At 30.9% G+C, this 23,253-nt stretch overlaps 1 protein-coding gene across 7 annotated transcripts in view; it reads right to left on the reverse strand.

The window, feature by feature from the left end:
* LOC105839936 (aryl hydrocarbon receptor nuclear translocator-like protein 2) overlaps positions 1-23,253 on the reverse strand; it is a 110,139-nt gene that overhangs the window by 22,395 nt on the left and 64,491 nt on the right. For 5 of the 7 annotated variants that reach the window (XM_036283176.1, XM_036283181.1, XM_036283179.1 and 2 more), the window contains one exon: positions 18,638-18,781. The exons of the other annotated variants lie outside the window; for them this stretch is intronic. In XM_036283176.1, the coding sequence (XP_036139069.1) occupies positions 18,638-18,781 (144 nt within the window). The remainder of the gene's footprint in view (positions 1-18,637; positions 18,782-23,253) is intronic. 7 annotated transcript variants of the gene reach the window in all.

Here is a 23,253-nt window from a genome sequence, read left to right on the forward strand (position 1 = left end):
AATGTAAATTATAATTGTAAAAAAGCAACACTTTTTATTCAACAATATAACTTTATTCTATAAATTGCAATCAATGTATTATCACTAATTTGCAGTGATATACTTATAGCTCTAATAATTACTGAGTATTCACTGCTTAGTGATTTTCACTTCAGAATTAATGTATAATTACTGAAAGATCAGTGTATTTATTTCATATTTATTTCACTGATTGTAATTTAGAGAACATGCTTCTATAATAATGGCTAAAATTTAAATCTAAAAGACTAAATATAAAAAACACAAGTTTTATCTTTAACTATATAAAGTAGGATAAATATTAAAATCTTAATTAATCCCACAACTTTTATCTTGATAATTCGTTTTTCACAAGTGTCCTAGATTCTGTGCTTTCGTGTCTTATACGATCGAATATCTTTATTATCGTACAGCTTTCCGTAGTACACAGTAAACTACTATTGCGCAACCAAGCACAAAAATAAGACCACGGCACAACCATGAGATAATAGATATATATATATATTTATGTATGTATGTGTATAATAAACAGTAGCGTGTACATCTTGTACGTGTGTATATTTCTAGTGCCAATCTTTCAAAGTATTTTGATACGTGTTACAAACACACACAACTATTTTTATTACAAAAATGTATTTTATAAATATTTTATTATATATTAGGCATACGTACACGTTATAAAATCTAAAATATCGCATTTTACAAAAAATTTTCAATAATAGTTATAAGCTAACAATAATCATAAGCTTTGTATTTTCTATCGCTGCTATGATTTTATTGCTTATTTGTAATTTTGACATTGCGCGCGCGCGTATATGCATTCCTTGTATGTATAATTAGTAGATAATATTAATACACTTTGATACTATTACAATAATATATTTCCCAAGATTATGTGTATGCCATTTAAAAAATAAAAACGATTAATTAACGCTAATTAATTATCGTGTTTTCATTTTTTTAAAATTGTTTAGGAATGTAGATAAGGTTAAATAATTACAGATATTTATTTTTCGTTCACGTCAGTGACAGAAAATTCTTTATATCTGTCTAGTTACCTATTTTTTTGTAGAATAGCATCAATACTTTTTTATAGTCATCGATCTTGAGATAATAGTTATTCTAATTTTTAATCATACCATATAATTTCAATATAATAAATAAATATTAATAAATTATTTCATAATAAACGTTTTTTAAATGTACTGTGGAATTTACTATAAATTTAGCGTAAGTAATATTTTAAAATTGTCGATCTCAAAGCCTAATTAAGACTTCCCTTTCGTAATTACGGTCATGTTGAACTACAATGTCAGTAATAAATATGTATGCCGTATACATTTAAACAAATTTTCTTTGTTTGCATATTAATAAAATAATCATTATTGACAAATGAAACGATAATATTTATAATTATAATTACAATTATTTTTCAACAGTGCATTATATATTAATATTAACACACATGTACTTGCATGTGTGCGCTTGCAAATAAATACATACATATATATATATATAACGCAATATATTATATACATCTATGTCTACACACCCAAACATAATTTTTTTATTTTTAATTTGTAATAATTCTTTAAACCATAGATTTTGTTTTCTCGATTTTGTAATTAAATCTTTAAAAATCAGATAAATTTTTTTATATCTTTAATTTAGGAAAAAAATTAAATATATATTAACTAGCTTTTTCGTCCGCGCAAAGCGCTCTTGCTTCACACACACACACGCATCCACGCACACGCACACACGCATCCACGCACACGCACACACACACACATACAGACGCACGCACGCACGCACGCACGCACGCACGCACGCACGCACGCACGCACGCACGCACGCACGCACGCACGCACGCACACACACACACACACACACACACACACACACACACACACAAAATAAATATTTGTCGGAAATTACGGAAATCAACCCTTCTACTTAAATATTTTTTTTTTCTTTTATGTTTTAATAACTTATTTCATAATTATACCCAATGTCACACGATTCGATCAAATTATCTTTGTGCGAATATATTTTTTTTATTATTTTGAAATAAATACGTCTTGCACGTGCAGTTAAATGTGAAATAACTTAATATTTTTTAAATGCGTAATTACTCAAATTTTAAAATTGTAAATAAACGATATAGTCATCATTCGCTTTATCTTTGCTCTAAATGTTGTTTTAAAATAAAAATGATACATTAAAGTACATATTTTTAAAAATTTACTATTTTTTGTTTAAACTGTTTCATTTTTTAATAAAATTTGAAACACGTTTTTGCATTGTTAAATTCAATGTTTTTAAAAATTAATTTTCCAAAAATATTTCTTACAAAATTTTTAAATTTAATTTTCAAATCTTATACATTAAAATAAGAATGTAAGTATGTCTGTATGACGGCCGGCGTTCCCTTTTTTTTTTAAGTGTAATTACCCTATCCACTTGCAAAAAGACAACATATTCTTTTTAATTTACAAATCTGGACTAAAAATTTTCGCACAAAATTACAGGGTGTTTCAGAATTGATAGTCGTAACTTAAAAAAAAACCTTTTATGAAACAATCTTTATATAAAAAAATTGAGTCTATTGGAGCCATCCTTGAAAAATTTGGAAAATTTTGAGACCAGTTGAAAGAGAATCGGATCACAAATAACGGAGTAGTTCGCGAGCATACAGAAATACAGACCTGGTACCTGGTACTTATATATATAGATAAAATAATGTTCTTAAAAAAAGCTAAAACTAATCTGGATCCCAAAAGTTAATTTTCCGATTTGTAAAAGTTAAATATACGAAAGATATGTCTTCCGTAAGACTACAAATTATAAAAGGGATTAACAATTTCCTCGAATTATTTGAATGATTAATTCCGCATTGATAGATTAATATGTTAACAAATTATTGTAACTCAAATATTTGTAACACAAATGAGTACACCACTACAATGTAAGCTTGCATAATTGAATATTAACGAAAGAAGAATGTAACATATATTTTCTTTTACGCCAATTAACATATCAAGATCTATCACGATCTATTATTACACACAGTTAATTCATTTTCATCCATTATATCCATTCGATGCATTGATTATAATTTGCATAAGCATAATTCAATGCGTAGTTTTTTATTTCAACAATTAACATTTTATTAATTGTAGAAACGAGTGCGTTTGTTGCACGTGAAGCAAACTTGCTTAGAACAATGTTGCTAATTTATACGTTGCATCACATATGTTGAAAATGACGACCTGTTGCTCATCTGTGCGTATGAAATGATCGAAGTGAGGAAATGTTCAAGCGCGTTTCACGGCATCTTAACGGTACAATGACATGCATTTATGACCCTAATCTTTTTGTCGATACGATGGAATAGGTTATATAATAGGATCAAAGCTATAATAGCCTAACCCTCAATAAACCTCTTTGTTATGACCAAATCGTGAAAAAGAATTGTATAAATAAATATACAAAATTATGCGGTAACTTCCACCGATGAATTGCGGTAGATATTTAAATCTTCATTTTAAATTTAAATCATTGCGTTGACTGATTATTTCTTTGGCATCGTGAGCGACGTGTGGACGTGTATTTTTGTTACAAAAAAAAAAAAAAAAAAAACGGCAGTATGGACGATGATCAACAGATACACGATAAGTTACGTATGTGCAACTACAAATATATAATGTTACAACATGGCATCTAAAAAGTATTAAGTATATTGTTAGGACGCTCGATGCGGGGCACATTCTCGGGTACAAGACAGTTATAGATCAAGGCTGGTTGTGTGATTTTATTCGATTTACGATCTGCGCGCGGCCGAGGTCTTCTCTCCGGGATTGCGAAGTGGTTAATTTACGTCCTCTCGTCGACTTTGGTAAATCTCTCGATCGCCCGCGAAAGTCAATTTAATTAGTTTAACACACACTGAATTAATTCGCCGCCCGAAATATTTTCTCGACGTTTCCTCCCCATGGGACACGTCATCGACATTAAACAATCGGCGCTTTGGCGTAACGACTGATATTCGCTGCGTATCTGGCAGAGTGCCTATTCGGTGAACCTCTCGTGTTGAAGTATCTTGCGTCGGTAGATTAAAGCGTTAACAAACGATACCTCGGGGACAGTTCGAGAAAAAGAAATGGATGGAAGGACGAAACCGCGACGATGCACAAAACGCTACTCGGGATAAGCATCGTGTGAATAAAATGTCTATCGCGATCTATCGCAATCGTTAATCCGGCAAGATAAAAACCGGAGAGTTGAGAGATAAGCAGATTACTGATATATTATTTTATATCTGTAAATAAAACTTATAATAAGTTCTTAACTTATATAAGAGTTAAACTTATAACTTATATGACTTATATAAGAGTCAAATTAATTTCAGCATATGCCACGCATAATCGCAAATTGTAACGACATTAAAGATCCTAAATATTAATGTATGGATATGGTAACAATGCATTAATGTACCTGTGCATTAATATTTATAGTGTTTAATAAATTAATTTCTGAAAGTTCAGGAAGGGTTATATAGAAATTGAACATCTATTTTGATTATCGCTGTTAAGTGAAGAGGATGCACAAGTTATACAGTTGATTGAAGTATGTGCTATACCATCGATGACGCTGATTACACTAACGTGAAATGCCATTCAATACACAGTGTCTCATTTTAATTAAGTCGCATAAATATCATTATTATATTGTATTAAAAATAAACAAAACTAAAAGACTACTCAAAATATTTTTAAGTTATATAACAGATATGATTTATAGCGTTTCAAATAGATTAGTAATTTACGGATTAATAAACTTTACATAAATTTGTATATAAATTTTTAATAAATTAAAATTGTAATTTTATAAAATTCAGATAAATTGTTATAAAAATAAATATCAAAAATAGATTATACTTGCAACAAAAAATTATACTCGCAAGATAGTTTTATTGAAAGGACAATGCAATCAATACAAAATTTATTGATTTAAGTATATTAAAAATTGGTGAAGATTTCTCCTTTATTATACATTAAGAGTCAATCTTATTATCACCACTTAACCGATTAACTTAAAAATTACCAACTAGAAAACTTCAAATTGATCATTCCTGATTTAATTTCTTAATTAATTATTAAGTGTATTAATTATTAAAATGTATTATAGTTTTTAATATAAATAAATTGTAGTTAAAAAAAACAAGAAAACCAAAACAAAATAGTACGGTCAGTTTTAAGTTTTACGATTATTCTTAAATTTAATTAGCCGATTAAGTTAACGGAGAATGATAACACCGGTCCTAACAATCTAATTTTCAAACTCAACGTATATAAAGGTTATCTAATAGTTTTATACACAATGTCACAATTACTTTAAGCAATCACATCAGTGGGTGACCTTGAGTCGCGTTATCATCGATACAGTGACCAAGATTTTGCTTTAACGTTTTCGATAGAGTCGCAGTTGAGGATTGCTGCTTCAAGACACAAAATAGGATGAGAAACAGAGATAATTATTCCAATTTGTTCCATAGAATTTTGTCCTAAAAGCAAGTAAGCATCGAATTTTCGAGTAGCTGTGCATCGTGTTATCAAGTAGAGCATATAATTCTATTCTTGTCTTTGCGCGCAATAATGGCGTTAAAGTTAAGTGAACGTCAAAGACTTTTTTCTATTTTTCGAAGAGTTTTAATTGACGAGATAATATACACGGAGATTATATGTATGCAATTAAAATAGAAATTCATCAATATAATTTGATAAGCATCAGACAGTCGTTGTTCCAGGTTCTCTATTAACGCAATTAATCGAAGATAGTGAAAAAAAAACATCAAAGGGGCATGACGAATCTAATAACAGATTTTCCAATGATCCGCCGACGTAAATGTCAGCTGCCGAAAATATATATCCCAGTGTCATAATTTAACGTAATAACGCAACTCGCGCAATGGTAGGACGTATATCTCGTAACACTGACGTTACACACGACAGGCAATAAATATTTGAACTCGCCACAAAATAATAGCCTAAAAATTCAACGGCATCAGCGCATACACGCAGAAAATTTTTCTTGAATAATGTAGAATACTCATAATAAAATTTACTAGAATTGCATCGCACCGGTAGGATATACGCGTATTCAACCGGAAATTAATATATGACAATGGAAAAGTAATAATTTGATCAGATATATTTTGTAACCTAAAGGTAAATAAATTTGCCATACTAATAAGGAAATATGAGAAAAATAAAAAAGTCCCATACTAATATGTGTATATTCAAAGTTGTAGCTTGAATTGCGCGTTGCTTCTCAAGACAGTATAAGAAAAAATATAATCTAGGGTGGTACCTACTGTGAATTGTATTTGTTGCGTATCTAGTAATAGTCTATGTTCTTCATAGAAATGCAATAGTAACCACGAATACGTGGACAGTATATGTTCTGCGACGCGGACTGCGCACGTTCGTCAATCTCCAAATCGAGATGTGAATTGCCGAACGATTTTCAAGGTAAAAAGCACATCCGACATCTCGAATTTGCATTGTCGAACGCAGTATAATTGAAGTACTCTTGGTATATTCTTATGATGTAGAACGTTCCTTTTGAAGTTAGTTCTACACATAGTAAAACATATAGTAAAACGCGCCATTGAAAAAAAGTCCCATACCTGATGGAAATATTTACTTCTGCGTATAGTTTTATTCTTTGCTCTCTAAATTTCCCATACTTTCTTGAAATCTTTTGCATATTATAACTATATCCTAGCCGTGAAAGATTAATATGGTATTTATTTTATTCGTGTATACTTACATCTTCGAGAAAAATTTTCTGCGTGTAGAAGCGGCAATACACGCTACAATAATGATGTTAGCGGTAATTTTAATGCAGAAATATAAATTTTTTGTTGAGGTTGAAGTTGCGAGGTAGCGACTTGAGGACGGACGAATGTTTAAACGGATCGATTGTTTTTCAACTTTCACTCTCAGGAAAGTGGCATTTCAAGGTCGCGGAAGTCGCTCCCGTTGATTAGGGTCCAATTAAAACGCGACACTGATTCTACGTTGCGGTTTCTTTCCCGGACGGGAAAACAACGCGTATGAAATTCATTCGACCAAAAAGCAAGGCCGTTGAAATCTTTTGAAGGAGATGACGTAACCGATTGTGAATCTTTCTTGTCAAGGCCAATTCGTCAACGACAGAGATAATATTCAATAATAAACAAGTCTTTATCACCCTGAGAAGCGTCAGAAGAATCTCGAAAACGAAGGCAGATCGTTTGCATCAATAAACGATCACGCATATTTAATAATTTGTGGTGTGTTGCTACACTATTATGTATCTTTTTAGAGATCTTTAAGTAAGAGATTGAACAACGTTTAGACAACTTTTGATTGGTTCGCTACATAGCATTTAGGATGCTCAAGCTAAAGTAAGACAGATATGCATTAGATAAAATGAGATAAATGCATCTACAGAATGAAATAAACATCTTATTCATTCTATCTTAGTACTTGTCCGTCATAATTAAAACGCGGTTCAATCTCTTACTTGAGAATCTCTATAACTTCTTATTTTCTTCTCGTTTTATTATTCCCAATTAGTTCCGTCTGTACGTGTGCTTTTCATTCGAAACATAAGATACATGTGATAATATTCAAGATCATCTTTGAATAACAAAATTTCCATATTGCGACCTCCGATAGCATTAAAGAAGATGAGAGACAATACCCATCAAAGAATCACGCGATCTTTGATTTGGTTTCTATTTTACTACATATTTATTAATTAACAAATTAATTGTTTAACAACAATTATGTCTGACAATGACTGTCTTATTAAATTCAACAATCAATTTTGTTATTAAAAAAAAAAAGTTAATTAAATAGAGCTAAAAATATAATAATTATATGTTGCAATGTTTGCTTCAAAAAAAATCATCGATTGAGCACAGAGACAGAAAGAGAGAAGGAGGGGAAGGAGAAAAAAGGAGGAGGAAGAGGAGGAGGAGAGGAGAGAGGGGAGAGAGAGAGAGAGAGAGAGAGAGAGAGAGAGAGAGAGAGAGAGAGAGAGAGAGAGAGAGAGAGAGAGAGAGAGAGAGAGAGAGAGAGAGAGAGAGAGAGAGAGAGAGAGAGAGAGAGAGACAAAGAAAAAAGCAGAGCTGTTGGCATCTACATATTCGTTGTAAATTATTATTATTTCATTGTGTTATCGGTAGGTATGGTAATCTTTGTAGTATAATGTAAAATATATATATATTTAATAATTAAAGTGTCATTATTAATCAATTAAAGAATAATAATATATAATAATGTCATAATTTGTTGTATAGAACACAATTTTACTATGAATGTCATACAGAATACACTTGTGTATGTCATTAGTTACTGATTATATTCCACAAGATTGTTGACGCGGCAATTAAAACAGAAGTCATTAATCGGACTTTATTTGAGAGTCACTATATCCGCGGTAAATTATGCCAGAAAACGAACTGGTTCTTATACATGTGCTCTTCCCCTAAGCGTTTCTTTTGTGAAGTTACGTCATCCGTGTTCTTTCTTTGCGAATATTTGGTGTTCAGACGATATGGACAAAGTCTACCAAACCGGAAGTAATAAATAAAACAGACGGCAAAACGTTCATTAAAAGCATTCATTACAACCATAGGTCAATTGCTAGTTTTTTTACTACCTGTAGGTTTAATTAAGTTTTAAAAAATTCCACAATGAATTTTTATATATTTTTTTAAGTACACTGATAATGCTTAAAAAACTCTATTAAGTATAATGGAATTCCGAGATTATAAATTGTTGTTAAAGAAGTAATTTCGTCGTTATCTCAAGATTACATCAAGAGTAATGTAACTGAAGAAAAGACTTCCCAAGTAGTCATCTGATATGTTTAGAATAAGGAATATAAATTCGTTTCATTATTCTCAGAGTTCGAAAAAATTAAGAAACAAATATTTTTAAAATTAAGAAACTTTAAAACTACCAAAAGAATTACATCTTCAAGTAATGTAAAAATTCAAAGAATTTCGGAATTGTAAAATCAAATTTTATAAAACAATAAAAATAGATTAATTTCACATATTTTATTAGAATATTTAATTTAATTTGAGATGAACATTAAGATTTATATTAAAAAATTATGTTTTTTTGTCCATTAATTCGTCCATTAATTGTAAGATGTATAATACAAGAAAAAGCTAATTTCGGAACACAATAATGGATCTTGTAATATGATTTTCGTAGAATTAAATGCATTTTGGCGCTCTCTTCTCTAATTTGTTAGCTTTTTCAATAAAAGAACAAAATCCAATAATTAAAAGTATTTTATTTCAAAATAGAAATAAAGAAAAATATAAAAAAGAAAAAAAACAGTAAAAACTTACAAAAAATTTGACACATATTGTTGACAGAATAAAATATAATAAAACACTATATTTCTATGTAGTCTTTATTCATCGTATTTCATTATTTATTTGTTGTTCAATATTTGCAGATTATTTAGGTCAAAATTCATTTAATCCGTAAAGGACATAACAAATTATAATAATTGTGGATAGAAAAAAATTTTTAATATTATATTATTTTAAATAACTTGGATTTGAACATTTTATTTTAAAATATTTATATATTTTACTAGATATAAACAAATAATAATAAAAATCTATAGCAAAAGGAAATTTCATCATATTGCTATCGATAAACACATATAACCATTCATTTTCATTTGTATTAATTTATTTTATTATCGTACAAAATTCTAATAAATTTATTAATATATAAAGCGTAGTCGGATTGACTTAATTTCAATATAAACTGACCGATTTTGCTAATTTGGTTTCCAAAAACCATCAATATCAACTAACCAAACGGTACAATTATTCTTCAGTAATATAATGCAGTTATATATATAAATAAATATATATAGTTCAACAATAAAAATAAGTAATATAATTTATTATCTGAGTAATATAATATTTTTATGCTATTACATATAAGTAAAAATAATTAAATTAAATTTCGTTTGTTTAGGGCTGTTGTGCACTTTCATAATCGTAACATAAGACATATCATAAAAATAATTAACCAATCACAATCAAGAATAAAAAATGTATAAAAGTTATTATTTTTAAATTTTCAGCTTTAATTGGCTAATTATGACTTCTTACAGTACGTTTTATTACGGTTACAGAAAGTGTATGCGGCAGGTCTTCATAATTCGTAATTACGATTCAGAATACCTCTTGTTAATTTTCACAGTTTCTTATCTTCTTTTTCGAAATATTTTGCACGTGTTACAAATATACATCTCATTTGCAAAATATAAGCTGAATTAGAATACAAAATAACAAAATTTCTTATACATCTCATTCCCATATATATCTTTCTTTTTTCTTTATGCTCTGTATGCATAAACATGCGCAATAAGTATAAGCAGAGCGTGCAAGAAGTTCCGGAGTTAGTCCAGCGGAATTAGACTGAAAAAGGGCCGTTTTGGGAAAAAATTGGTAACTCAGGTTTGACTGTGCGTAAAGCACAATTAATGTGCGTACATTAAGACAGATACGTTTGCCACTCGCAAAAAGCTGGGGATTATTGCAAAATTACGGGTTGAAGTGAGCAAAAAGCAGTTTTTTGCTTGCGTCTCGTAAATTAAAAACGGAATCGAAAAAAGTTTCAAACAAAAGTTGTAGGTATTAACTAGATCTACAATAATAAATTTGGTTCATTAAGATCGGTCAATTAGTTTGGTTGTAAAATAGAAAAAATCATGAAAAATGGCCATTTTTTAAATTGTTTATAACTTTCTTAAAAATTAACTCAAGCATTTGAAATTGTAGGAAAATATAGCTTTTATAACAGTAAAAAAGTGTACCAAATTTTATCAAAAAATATTAACAACTTTTTGAGTAATATCAATTGTTTATTCAAAACGTGCTCCACTAAAATTTAATTTCTACATTTTTGAGACTATATCAGCATAATTTGCATAATTTAGTATAATTCTTGCATTTATGTTATTATTAAATTAACCTTAACCTACAATTAAATATTAGCAATATAACATTAGTTTTTTTTTAGATATAAATGTTCGTTAATTGTACTAAATTATGCAAAAGAAGAAAAAAAAGCGTAGATTTCTTGCAATAAGAGTAATAAAAAAATTAAATTATAATAACAAACAGCATATGCACACGCCGCATAGGTAAATAAATTATTTATACGTATTTAACGCGTGAAATAAATAATTTAAAAAATTAAAAAATTATTTATTACGTTTATTTGAGAAGATATGAAAAAATAGTTATGCTCATTAATCTTGTCTCGTCGAGATAGCCCAGTTTAAAAAAAAATCGTCTTTCTAGACCGCTTAGTTTCCGAGATATCGACGATTGAAGTAATTTGAACGCGCCAGATCAATTTTGTACGCGCTCGCCTGGCCACGCGCTAGCAGCCGACGAGCGCGCGCGCGCATGCCGCCGGCCGCCGCTCTCGAGTGATACTGCTTTTGTTAACACGTTTACAGTGATTAATCTTCATGAATCGTTTCGAACTTTTTGGAAAGGCTACTTTAACTATTTAATAAGACGCTGTTAAAATTTCAGCTCTTAATATTTATAACTGTAGCAACAGTGATTTTTCAAAGAAAAAAAATTATCTCGGCTTCTGAGCAACCTAGGACAAAGTTCTTTTTTTTTAAATTTAAAGAAAAATCGCACCTTTTAAATGCATTTTACCTCATTTTGATAGCGTTAATATTTTAAAAATTATCTTATTGTTAATTAGGCTTATTTTTTACACGTTTATTGGAGGCACTTAATTGCAATGCACACATTTCGCGATACCGGTATATGATACTGCAACTTTTTAAGAAGAGAAAAAACTTTGGTTCAGGTTTGTGCATGGTCTCAAAAATGTAGAAATTAAATTTTAGTGGAGCACGTTTTGAATAAACAATTGATATTACTCAAAAAGTTGTTAATATTTTTTGATAAAATTTGGTACACTTTTTTACTGTTATAAAAGCTATATTTTTCTACAATTTCAAATGCTTGAGTTAATTTTTAAGAAAGTTATAAACAATTTAAAAAATGGCCATTTTTCATGATTTTTTCTATTTTACAACCAAACTAATTGACCGATCTTAATGAACCAAATTTATTATTGTAGATCTACTTAATACCTACAATTTTTATTTGAAACTTTTTTCGATTCCGTTTTTAATTTACGAGACGCAAGCAAAAAACTGCTTTTTGCTCACTTCAACCCGTAATTTTGCAATAATCCCCAGCTTTTTGCGAGTGGCAAACGTATCTGTCTTAATGTACGCACATTAATTGTGCTTTACGCACAGTCAAACCTGAGTTACCAATTTTTTCCCCCAAAAAGTCTAATTCCGCTGGACTAAGTTATAAGTTGGACAGATCGTGGTACGTGACAAGAGCAACGCCACGGGCAGCTCACGTGAGTAAATTTTTCATTGTAAGTGCACCATCAGTTAGTACAAGAAAGAGCTTGCTTTATTTACAAAGTAAAATAAAGTAAAACTAATGTATACAGTTTTAAAGAATAAATCAATTTTTTTAATCTTTTAAAATAAAAAAGAAAAAAACTCAATTTTTAAATATACTTCACATAAAAAAATTATGCAAATAATAATATTGTAATTTGAGTACAAGTTTAGTGCATGATAAATAATTGTAGTTTTAGTTTTTTGCAATTTAATATGACAAATAGAGCTCATGTAGATTTTCCAAATGCAATATAACTTTATACAAATTGTACGTTGTGATTTATAAAATTAAAAGCTACAATTATCGTAAGAAATTTCCAAGTTTCATGTTAATTACATTTTGAGGATTAACATATAAACATTATATGTCCGCATGTGCGAGACACTTTCAATATATGTGTACTCTAATTATCGTGCGCAATGTATGCATATTCAAATAACAGAATATTTGAGGAGATTCCAGAAAACGTACAACATCTATGGTTATTTCAATAATGGAAAAAAAGTTAATTATTTTAAATATCGCAAATTTAAATATTTAACGAAATATTTAACAAAATTTAACCAAATATTTCATGGTGACACGCGATGTTTCTAAGCGATTTATGGATTAGTAAATAAAAGTATTTTGATGTCTCAAAAATAATACTGACGCGCGATGACAAAGGCATCACGGAAACAACAGGCTGCAAGAGCGATTGCAATTATCGTGATAATTAGTGCATGTTTCATTAATCCTGTCAAAGAAAATCTAGTACTCGTCCCACGTGACTCATAAGCCATAAGCTTGAAGACGTGGCGGCACAAAGCGCGCATTTAAATGCACGGTCACAATCGTGGGTGGATCATTTCCTTATTGATTCAGGAAACAAAGTATGTAATTTCTGAAGTGACTGTGGGTTCATGGTCACAAGTTTATTGCCATTATTTACTAGTCAGCGCGCATCGTATACCCATCGATAATTCAATTAATTATTATAAAAGACAAGTTTCAACATCAATAAAAAACTCACTGATAAAAAAAAAGACAAAAGATTTTGGAGAAATTTTTTTTGCGATTTATATAATGATATTAAAAAGACTTCTCATAATAATGAATTTTAAACTTTGTAAATCTTTGCAGTACAATTCTGACTTTTGTCTAAGTTAATTAGCAATATACATAATAAAACGTGTATCTAATTTGTAATTAAAAAGTAAAAATTTGAAATTAAAAATCCGCGTTACATATTTGCTATCGCAATACATCGCGTAACAAAATTATAGTGGCGAAATTATAAAAATATAAAATATATAAAAATTATAATATAGCACACGGTTCTGTAATTAACTTTTGATAACAGAAACTTTTAAATTTCTCTCAAATTTATTTATATCATTCTTCAAAGTTAGTTTTTAGATTAGAAAGTGTCTTTTTTAAAAAGATTTGAGTATTCTTAGAATTTCTTCTCCTGCTTTCGTGAAACAAAACAAAAAGAAAGCATAACTCCCTTGTTCTAAATCAAAGTGTTTCTCAACAAGTCGCCTTCAACGCGATGCATGCTTCGCGCTTTTAATTGGATCGCCACTATAACGGTTTTGGTTACTACAGCTTCGTACAACCGTGTGTTTTGACGAATCTGGGGCATTATATCGGGGAGTAGCCAATTCCTTAATTGAAACTCGGAATTTACAATTGACTCTAAAGTTTCCGACATCTGCCATGAGATGTCAAACAGTTGGTCACACGCTTACAATACGATTTGTATCGCGCTGATAAATTCCCGATCTATTCTCCCGCGCTCGCTAAAATCTCTTCCCTTATTCGAGAGACTTGTACCCTGGGAGGGACATCCGCTCTACGACCCCCATTTTCGGCACGCCGCGCTCTTTTCGCGATCGTCAAGGACACGAGACTTTCGATCTGTCATGGGGAAGGGGTTGCAGTAGGCATGGCTTTGGGAATAGAACAGGACCGGAGAAGAGTCTACGCTTCTGCGGGGATCGATACGAGTTTGCTACCCTCCCACAACGGTCGGTTGACGATACACACATTCAAGGTCGCTTGACGAAGCAAAATTGTTCGGGACAACAGATGCGCTCAATTTCACCACGTTTTTGGTTGCTATTATATTTCGTTATCTTTTCGCTGCTATTATCTTTTGTAGCAGTAAATATATGTATATTTAAAAATAATTTTTAATCTCTCATAAAAGAAAGTTGTATCTTTAAATCAGATATTAATTTCTATAATAATACATTCTATTTAATATTAATTTTTCAAAAATTTATATTAAATAATTTGATTAACATTAATGTTCTACATTAAAAAAAAAAAAAACATTTGAAGATCTAATGTTGAAGAATTTAGAAATTTTTGCAATATTTTCTATCCTCCAAAAATAAAATTATTAAAATCTTATCTCCTTATAATTTGTACAAAAATCTTTAATAATATACTATATTAAAAAATTGAATAAAATAAAGATAAAACGATAGTTTGCATGAATTAAAAGAGTGCCTCTAAAAGCACACCTAGCGCAAATGAAATTTCATGTCATACTTATTGTGTTGTAAACATTGCATTGTTAACATAGCATATTAAAAGAATAATGTAATCTTGGTTCATTAATATCCTTGTTATATACATTACATAATTCATTTATCTTGCCAAGAAACGTTATCACACGTAAGAGAAACAAGAACTGTAGTCCACTACTTAGAATTTTATCATCACACGTATTAAATTTCTGAGGTAATGCTGTTGATACATACTTCATAAAACGATGCACATCTCATTAGCGTAGTGTTATCAAATATACAATGATGTCACGTGTTATTTTTACAAGAATATTACATTAAATTTATAAACGTGTAAGCACTAGAGATGGTTTATATATTAATGCAATTTTTAATAAAAATATTTAATAAAAAATATTTTATAAAAACTTAAGTTTGTTAGCAGTGACGCATAAATATAAATTATTATATGATATTAATGTGTTCAATCAATATATGTACCGTAACAAAAAATAATTCAACTTTAATACTTTAATTAACCGTTCTCAACTTATAGGTTTTATATTTGTTCGTTATATAAATTACATATTGTTTAACATTCTTATTGTAAGTTTAACAAAGCATATTATCTAGGTATAAATATAAACTTAATTACTTTTATTCTTTATTGTAAAACAATTTGAAACAATCTCTAAATAACGAATAAACGTTTAGATTTATTTCTGTTTGAACAAGCTCTTCCGACATGAAACAAGTCGAAGGACTCGTCAAGGCACGGTCGTGTTTGGGCACCGCTGTTGCGAAATTCGGGCGGTGTCGACGATTGCGTGTGTAGTGGTTCACCCTCTTCTCCTTTCTATGCCCCTTGCCATGCCGTTTGGTCTCTCTTTTTATCATGCACGTCGTCAACGTAGTACACAAGCGGGACCGCGTCCTGCCTCACTGCGAGCCCGCGTAAGTAAGCCTTTCGAATTCAAAGCCCGGTCAACAGCCTCGAATTCTCTCCTCTCTTCCTTCCCCCCGCCTCCCGCATAGCCCGAAGCCACATCGCTGTCTCCCCCATGCCCCCCTCGTTCCCCCATCCTGTTCCGTTGCCCCTCTTCCTCGCAACAACGCGAATCTCTTCTGCTCGCGTATCTCCTCTGCCTCCCTGACCTCTCCTCTCCTCTCTAGCCGCCCAATCTTTCAACCCCTTTTCTCTCACTTATTCACGGTAGTATATTGTAAATCAGCTCTCTCTCCCCTCTGTCCTCCGTTTTATCGCAGCACTCCTCTGCTGCTCAGGTCGTAGGACTATCCGAGGTTTTCTCTTTCTATACTTCCCATCAATTCCTTTCCTCTTCTAGCTCCGTTGTGATGACGTTTTATTTTATCCCTTTTCCTCTTCCCTCCCCGCCCTTGCCATGCTTTCGGCTTATTTCTCGCTCCGCCCAACTCGTCCTTTCGTTTTCGCTCATCGCAGGAACGTTCGTTCCGTTAAGTTGAGGTCCGGGTTCGGGTGGGGTTCGCTAAACTCATATTGACAGAACTACATTGGCGCGTTTGGAATGAAGCCGCCATTTTTAGTCGAGAAAACTGCGCACTGTAGAATTATCTTTCGTATGCTTACGAAGGAGATCCTTCTACGATTTACATCCGGCTCTATTATAATTTCAATCTACATTCTGTACGTTGCGTTCATGAAATAACACAGAATAAATATGACGTAGCCTGACGTGGATAGAAATGGCGCTGGCAGATATCGAATCAAAAAAATGTGTAGGCTCGATTTTAAGCTCTATAATTTATCACATTGACACGTTTATTCAATTACTCACGTTTACCATAAAGTACATATTTTTTATTAATTCTTATTTTAAATTGACTAATTTAATCGCAGAATGCAAAATATTTTAAATAAAAATAAAATCTTATCATTATGTTAATTAAATTGTTAACGTCCTTTAACTTTTTTTTATCAGCTTGCTGATAATATTATTTCTTCTTAATTTTGTAATGAATAAAAGATATCTCTATTACGCAGGCGACATATTATTAATCGTCACGTATACATGATCGCATTACGTCACAATAGTTGAACTGATAAAAGTGGACTATTAATATTCCAACAGTCGTAGGTCGGGATAAGTTGCGTATCGATCGACACTGAGGCATACCAATGACGACTAACCGGGCTAGCCAGAATTTTATTCAACGATAATCTATTTAGGATCCGTCATTTTGGTACACTCAACCCGACACTTGCATTTTCCATCAAGCAACGCCTTCGTGCGTTCTATGTATCTACAACTATCAAATCGCGTATTTAAAGATGTTTTAATCCGTGAGATGTGACATAATGGCGGAAGCGACTGTAACGTAGTAGATAATTTACGGGGTGTAAAGCGTTTTATCGATCCGGACGAAAGCCCTCGACAGAGAGGAGAGAACCACGAGGTTCCAGGCGCTCGATATTTCGGCCTGCGGATTATTCGAGAAGAGCTCTCCCTTTCTCTCTCTCTCTCTCTCTCTCTCTCTCTCTCTCTCTCTCTCTCTCTCTCTCTCTCTCTCTCTGCCCTCCCCCCCCTCTGTCTTTCTCTTTCCCTCATCGTTTCTCCCACCGCAATTCATCCTCCGACTCGACTGGATTCGCTCGCCCTTTGTTCCGAGCTACCAGCTATCGACCATGACCATCCTTGTGCCGGTATATGTTGAGGAAAGTGGTTGTCAGTCGATGCGTGCAATCGTACTGGGTTTTGGAATAACGTAGGTCTTCTGGTCTTTGCTGTGCCAGGTTGTAAATTCGTCAATGAAGACGCAAGATAAAATCGAAAAAAACATTCAAATTTTGTCTCATAAAATTTTTCCATTTTTCCCGTTTTATTTATCTTCGTGATGATTTATGCAGAATGCTATAGCAGAAGCTAGCTGGCTCACTTGGCAACGTTCCTTTCTGATATTTATTTTTCGATCGACGCAGGAGAACCTCATGTGTAATTTGTGTGATGTTGTATAACTGTGTTTTATTTTACGATACGTACTGCCTCGCTGATTTCCGCCTCTCATCTTTACATGACCATAATCGTTCATTGTCGAGTCGCCAGGAAGGGGCATTTCACGCAAGTTATGTAATTTTTTTTCGCTGCTAAAATCTAATATCTTAGTAGCGCACAAAACTTCGCAATTCAAGAATGATCTAAGAATATAAACAGTGAGTATGCATGAGCGACACCTAATAATTTTGTCATCAAAATTTTACGCTTATTTTATCGTGTTCAATCGCTGAATATAAAACTATCGTAATATTGTACACGAGAATGATAATATCACACTTTTTTCCTAGTGTTAAATTTTATTCATGAAAAAATGGTATATATGCAAAAATAATCCTATTTATATTAATAACAATATTAAATAGTATTTTGATTGGATGTAATTAATTTTTAGCTTGCTATATTTTGTAGGTTAATGTTAATAACACTAGCAAAATTAATTCTAAAGTGGCGTTAGATACATTATGATACATTATAAACATATCGATGAGATTCAATTGTAAATTTCTGTATTGTATACTACAATACAATATTGTACGTGCCTTAGATGTATTTCGTCTGGTTCCATTAGGAGTCTCGTGTCGGACACTCCCCAGCTGCCTCTGCGGCGATCGAACTTCGTATCTCCCCGCCAAGTCTGAACCAAGTTTGACCATGACCACTCCTTGGCAAGGTGCGTAAGGGTGCTGGAAGAGTGTAACAACGAAAGGTTGAAAGGAGCGACGGCCCTAAGAAAGACGAAGCCAACGTGATCGTAAAACCCACAACTCCATTAACTGCCCTCCTTCCCCTCCCTTCCCTTCTTCCCTTATTCCATCTCCGTTTGTTTGTTGCTCTCGATTCCTCGAAAGGAGTCCATTTCACGGTGATAGACGTTCTCGCGCTCTACAAAGTGTCCCGAGAGAGAGAGAGAGATATATATATATATATATATATATATATATATATATTCCTAATGAGATTTTATACTTAATGTAATTTAGCATAGCCGGAGAGCAGTCGGCAAGTCATTTAACATTGACTATTCAAGCCTTTTAAAAACCCTCGAGACAAAACTTTCAGGGTTTCCAGTAATAAGAACTTGCTCTCGAATAATTTTCAAAATAGCTATTTTAATTAAGGCTTCTTCTCGGAATCGGCTATCAAGATACTTAATGTTTAATATTAATTAATACAATTCTCGCAACGCAAAATATTCTCTCCGTATTGTACTAATAAAAGTTATTATAATCTTTACAACATTTATATTTTGTTTTGTTTAATTTAATCAAAAATTTGATCGTATGCGCGATAACTACACCGGCGGATTAATTAGATTCTCCATTTCAGATTCTACATATTTATTTCCAAAATAAATAAATATAATATTGCATAAAATCATTATAAAATAGTTAAGAAATTAAGAGTCTCATGCGAAAACTACTTTATAATTATTTTATGCAATATTTATTTTGGAAATAAATATCACGTAGAATATAAAATGGAGAATCTAATTAATTCATCGGTGTAGTTATCGCGAATACGATCAATTTCTCAATTTAATTAAACAAAAATATATATAAATGTTGTTATATATTCAGAATATAGAATATTTTTATTAAATCAATTTAAAATTCAACCAATAATCCCGAAAAATTGATGTTTGAACAGATATTATCTACTAAAAATGAGATATCTACTGTTTAATAATAAATTATTGTCCACCAAAAACCCTTCAAAGGCATTGGCACATCGGTTTTTATAAGATTACAGAATTTGTTGGGATTATTATCCCAACAAATTCTGTAGAGATGGGAGATCAGATATTCGATAAAAAGCAAACAATATTCCATTGAAAATACAATCTTATTACGGATTAACTGTCTTTTTAGAGCGGACTGATATTCACACAAACAAGACCGACGGTAATTTAACTTCTTTCTTGGTTTAAGTCCTTAGAAGACTATCTTGACGTTAATACGCCTGCCGGGTGTTTACCGTCGTCCCTATCGTACCATCAACGAGTAGTAAAGCCGCAGCACGTAATAAGAACTTGGAGAATAGTGAAAATTGCGAAAACAGATCGAATAATAAAGCTTTATCCACTAACTACTGTTTATTAAACTCGTTGGTGCGATTATATCATGGAATTCTCATTTCACTCCTTGTGCACGTATGTTTGGTTTATGAATGTCAAATTGTTAACTCAATAGAGCATAATAACCAATATTGCGTAAATATTTTTCAATATGTAAAATTCCGTAAAGCTTACGACGATATCGGCTGTTCAAGCGTGAAATATATAAATACAGCGAATCGACATATCGATTATAGTTACATGGAACGGTTCAAAGAATTCTAAAGAGATTCCGAGACATTAAGTTATGCAATTTGACATCGAAAGAAAAACGAACTTAATTATGCAATAACGCTGTGATTAATTTATTTGCTGAGCTATTTAATTGCACTTTATATTAATTGAAAGATAATTTTCCATTGTTTATTTGTAAGTTCTATGCTTTCGTTGATGAAAGTAAAAAAGCTTTTATGTCCAAGAGTCAATATAAAGTTACGATTTCACAAATTTTTAATTATTTCAATTTATTCAAAATTTGTTTTAACTTTTGCTTCAATAATTCATTGTAGAAATATAAATCCTTTTTTATGTTTCGATATAGATATATATTTTTTGTTTTATTAGTTTTTTGTTATTTTACAAATTCATTCAGAAAACATTCAGATATATATAAAACATTTAATTGTTTTATAGACATTCGGATAATATTTGAAACAATCGGTTGAAAATTTTCGACAAATAAGTGGGAAATCAATTTTGATTGGATGTGGCTGCGGAGGGTAAACTCGAAGCCGTAATTGCAGGGCGTTGAGAGCCCCTAACTTTTTAAAAATAACCGGCGAAAACGCGAACGTGCATGAATTCACATACGTGAAATCTCCCAAGCGAATATTTTGCATATCACTCACGATTCGTAAAAATAAATACAAAAGTACTTGAAAAAATCTCTGTACATCTGTCCCACCAAAATATGCAAGCATGAGTGAATAATTTACGTACTCTGAGTTAATATTAAAATTCATAATGTTTTATTTTGATTTATCATTTATCGAGCAAGTATAATTTATTTAATATGAATTTTTAAATAGATTATATCATACCTGTACACTTATACGTATAAGTTATACAATACTGTTATAAAATGTACAGTAAAACATATTAAAATCTTAATTAAAATTTTAATATCAAAATCTTTATTAATCCTTTGCAGCATGGTGTAAAGTATACTTTACACTTGAACAAATCGAAAAAAAGAAATGGTTCTTCACTTCCGATTTCTTTAAAACTTAATTTATATCTAAAAGATTTTGATATCGCTAATTCCAAAAATAAAATCCAAATTTAAAAATTCCTGTTAATTTTATATGTGACGCAAAATCCATTGTACGAAAAAAATTGCCCCCATAAGATACATTCAAATGCCGTATATATATATATATATATATATATATATATATATATATATATAAAGTTATGTATATACATACATATATATATATACATACATATATATATATATATATGTGTATGTATATACATAACTTTTTAAGATCGCTGATTACGAATCTAAAGAATTTGAAAATTTTCAAAATTTAAGATAGCGGATCTAATATGATGAATAAAATTCATGAATAATAATAGGCCAATTTATTCTAATTTGAGTATCTGGGAGGTTTTGGGATCGCTGATTACGATCTGAAATCAAAATTAGAAAATTAAAATTAAAATTAAAAACAAACCCAATACGGCAAACTAAGTTTTAAAAAATGATCGTATTTATTTATAATTGAATATTAGAATTTTTAGGGTATTTGATTCTTTTTACAAAGTACATTTGTAAAATGTGCGGACTTTCTTTGTGTATTAGAAAAAGAACTGTTCTTTTTCCTTTCATACAAATAACATTGTAAAGGAATAACTTTGCAATGTTACAGCATTTGTTCGATCTACAATTTTTGACTTCGGATTCGTAATTAGCAACTACTAAAACCTTTAGATACGCAAATTGAAATAAATTAGCTCACCTTACAAAAGGTGAGCTAATTTATTTTACTTTGGCCTCCATATTGGACCCATTATTCTGAATTTTTCGATTTCGAGTTCAGATTCATAATCGGCGACCCTAAAATTCACAGTTACCCGAATTTAAATAAATTAGCCCACTTTCAAAAACTTGATCTGCCAATTTGGATCCGTCGTCTTAAATTTTGAAAATTTTTCAATTCTGACTCCAGACTTAGATTCAGCGACTTCAAAAACTTATGTATACGAAATTCCATGAAAAACGCATGTAAAAACAAATGTATGCTTAAAAGGGTTAAATATAAAATTTATTCCAATAAAAAAAGTGTTCATCTAATATACTAAAAAGAATAGTTACAATTTTCTTAATATATAAATTTTATCTTCAACATCTACAATGTGGTTGTGTGTTTGTGTGTGTGTGTAAATTAATTTACACACACATAATAATAATTATTTGTAGTTTGTAATATTTATTGATTACTAAAAATTTTACTTCTTTGTCAATTTTTTAAAAACTGTGTGAACCTTTTTTAATAACCTAATTACATATTAAAATTGCTACATAAACCGAGTGCAACTTTTTCCGCTAAGTGAATAAAATGTTTATATTTTTGATGTGCGTTTTGTTTGTTACTTCAAAAATAATGTTTATGTTATCCAATATGCGCAAGGCAACATGTTCCATACTTCTTATGGATCGTTAATGGATGCTAAATTTGCGACGTTTTTCATTGGAGGAGATATTATTTTCAAAAACAAATTTTCAGAAGCAGTCGATTTTTTGGCAAGCGCAAAATTGTCGGAAGTGTTCCACATCAGATAGCACAAAACAAGTCGACTATTCTTTTTGAACAAAAATAATAATAAAGATATAATAAGATAATAATAATAGCTATAATGATTTTTCGCGTCTACTCGTCGTTTATATGATTGCCACTTCAAAAAATTTTTCATACGATAACAAGTCTGCTTTTGATTGATTTATTTCAGTCATTTTAGGAAAAACAAAGAGATTATTGAGGATATAATAATAATAATAAACGACTGAATATTTTTGACAAACTTTGCTTGATGATA

The sequence above is a fragment of the Monomorium pharaonis genome, chromosome 2 (assembly GCF_013373865.1).
Source record: "Monomorium pharaonis isolate MP-MQ-018 chromosome 2, ASM1337386v2, whole genome shotgun sequence".
NCBI classification, from domain to species: Eukaryota; Metazoa; Arthropoda; class Insecta; order Hymenoptera; family Formicidae; genus Monomorium; species Monomorium pharaonis.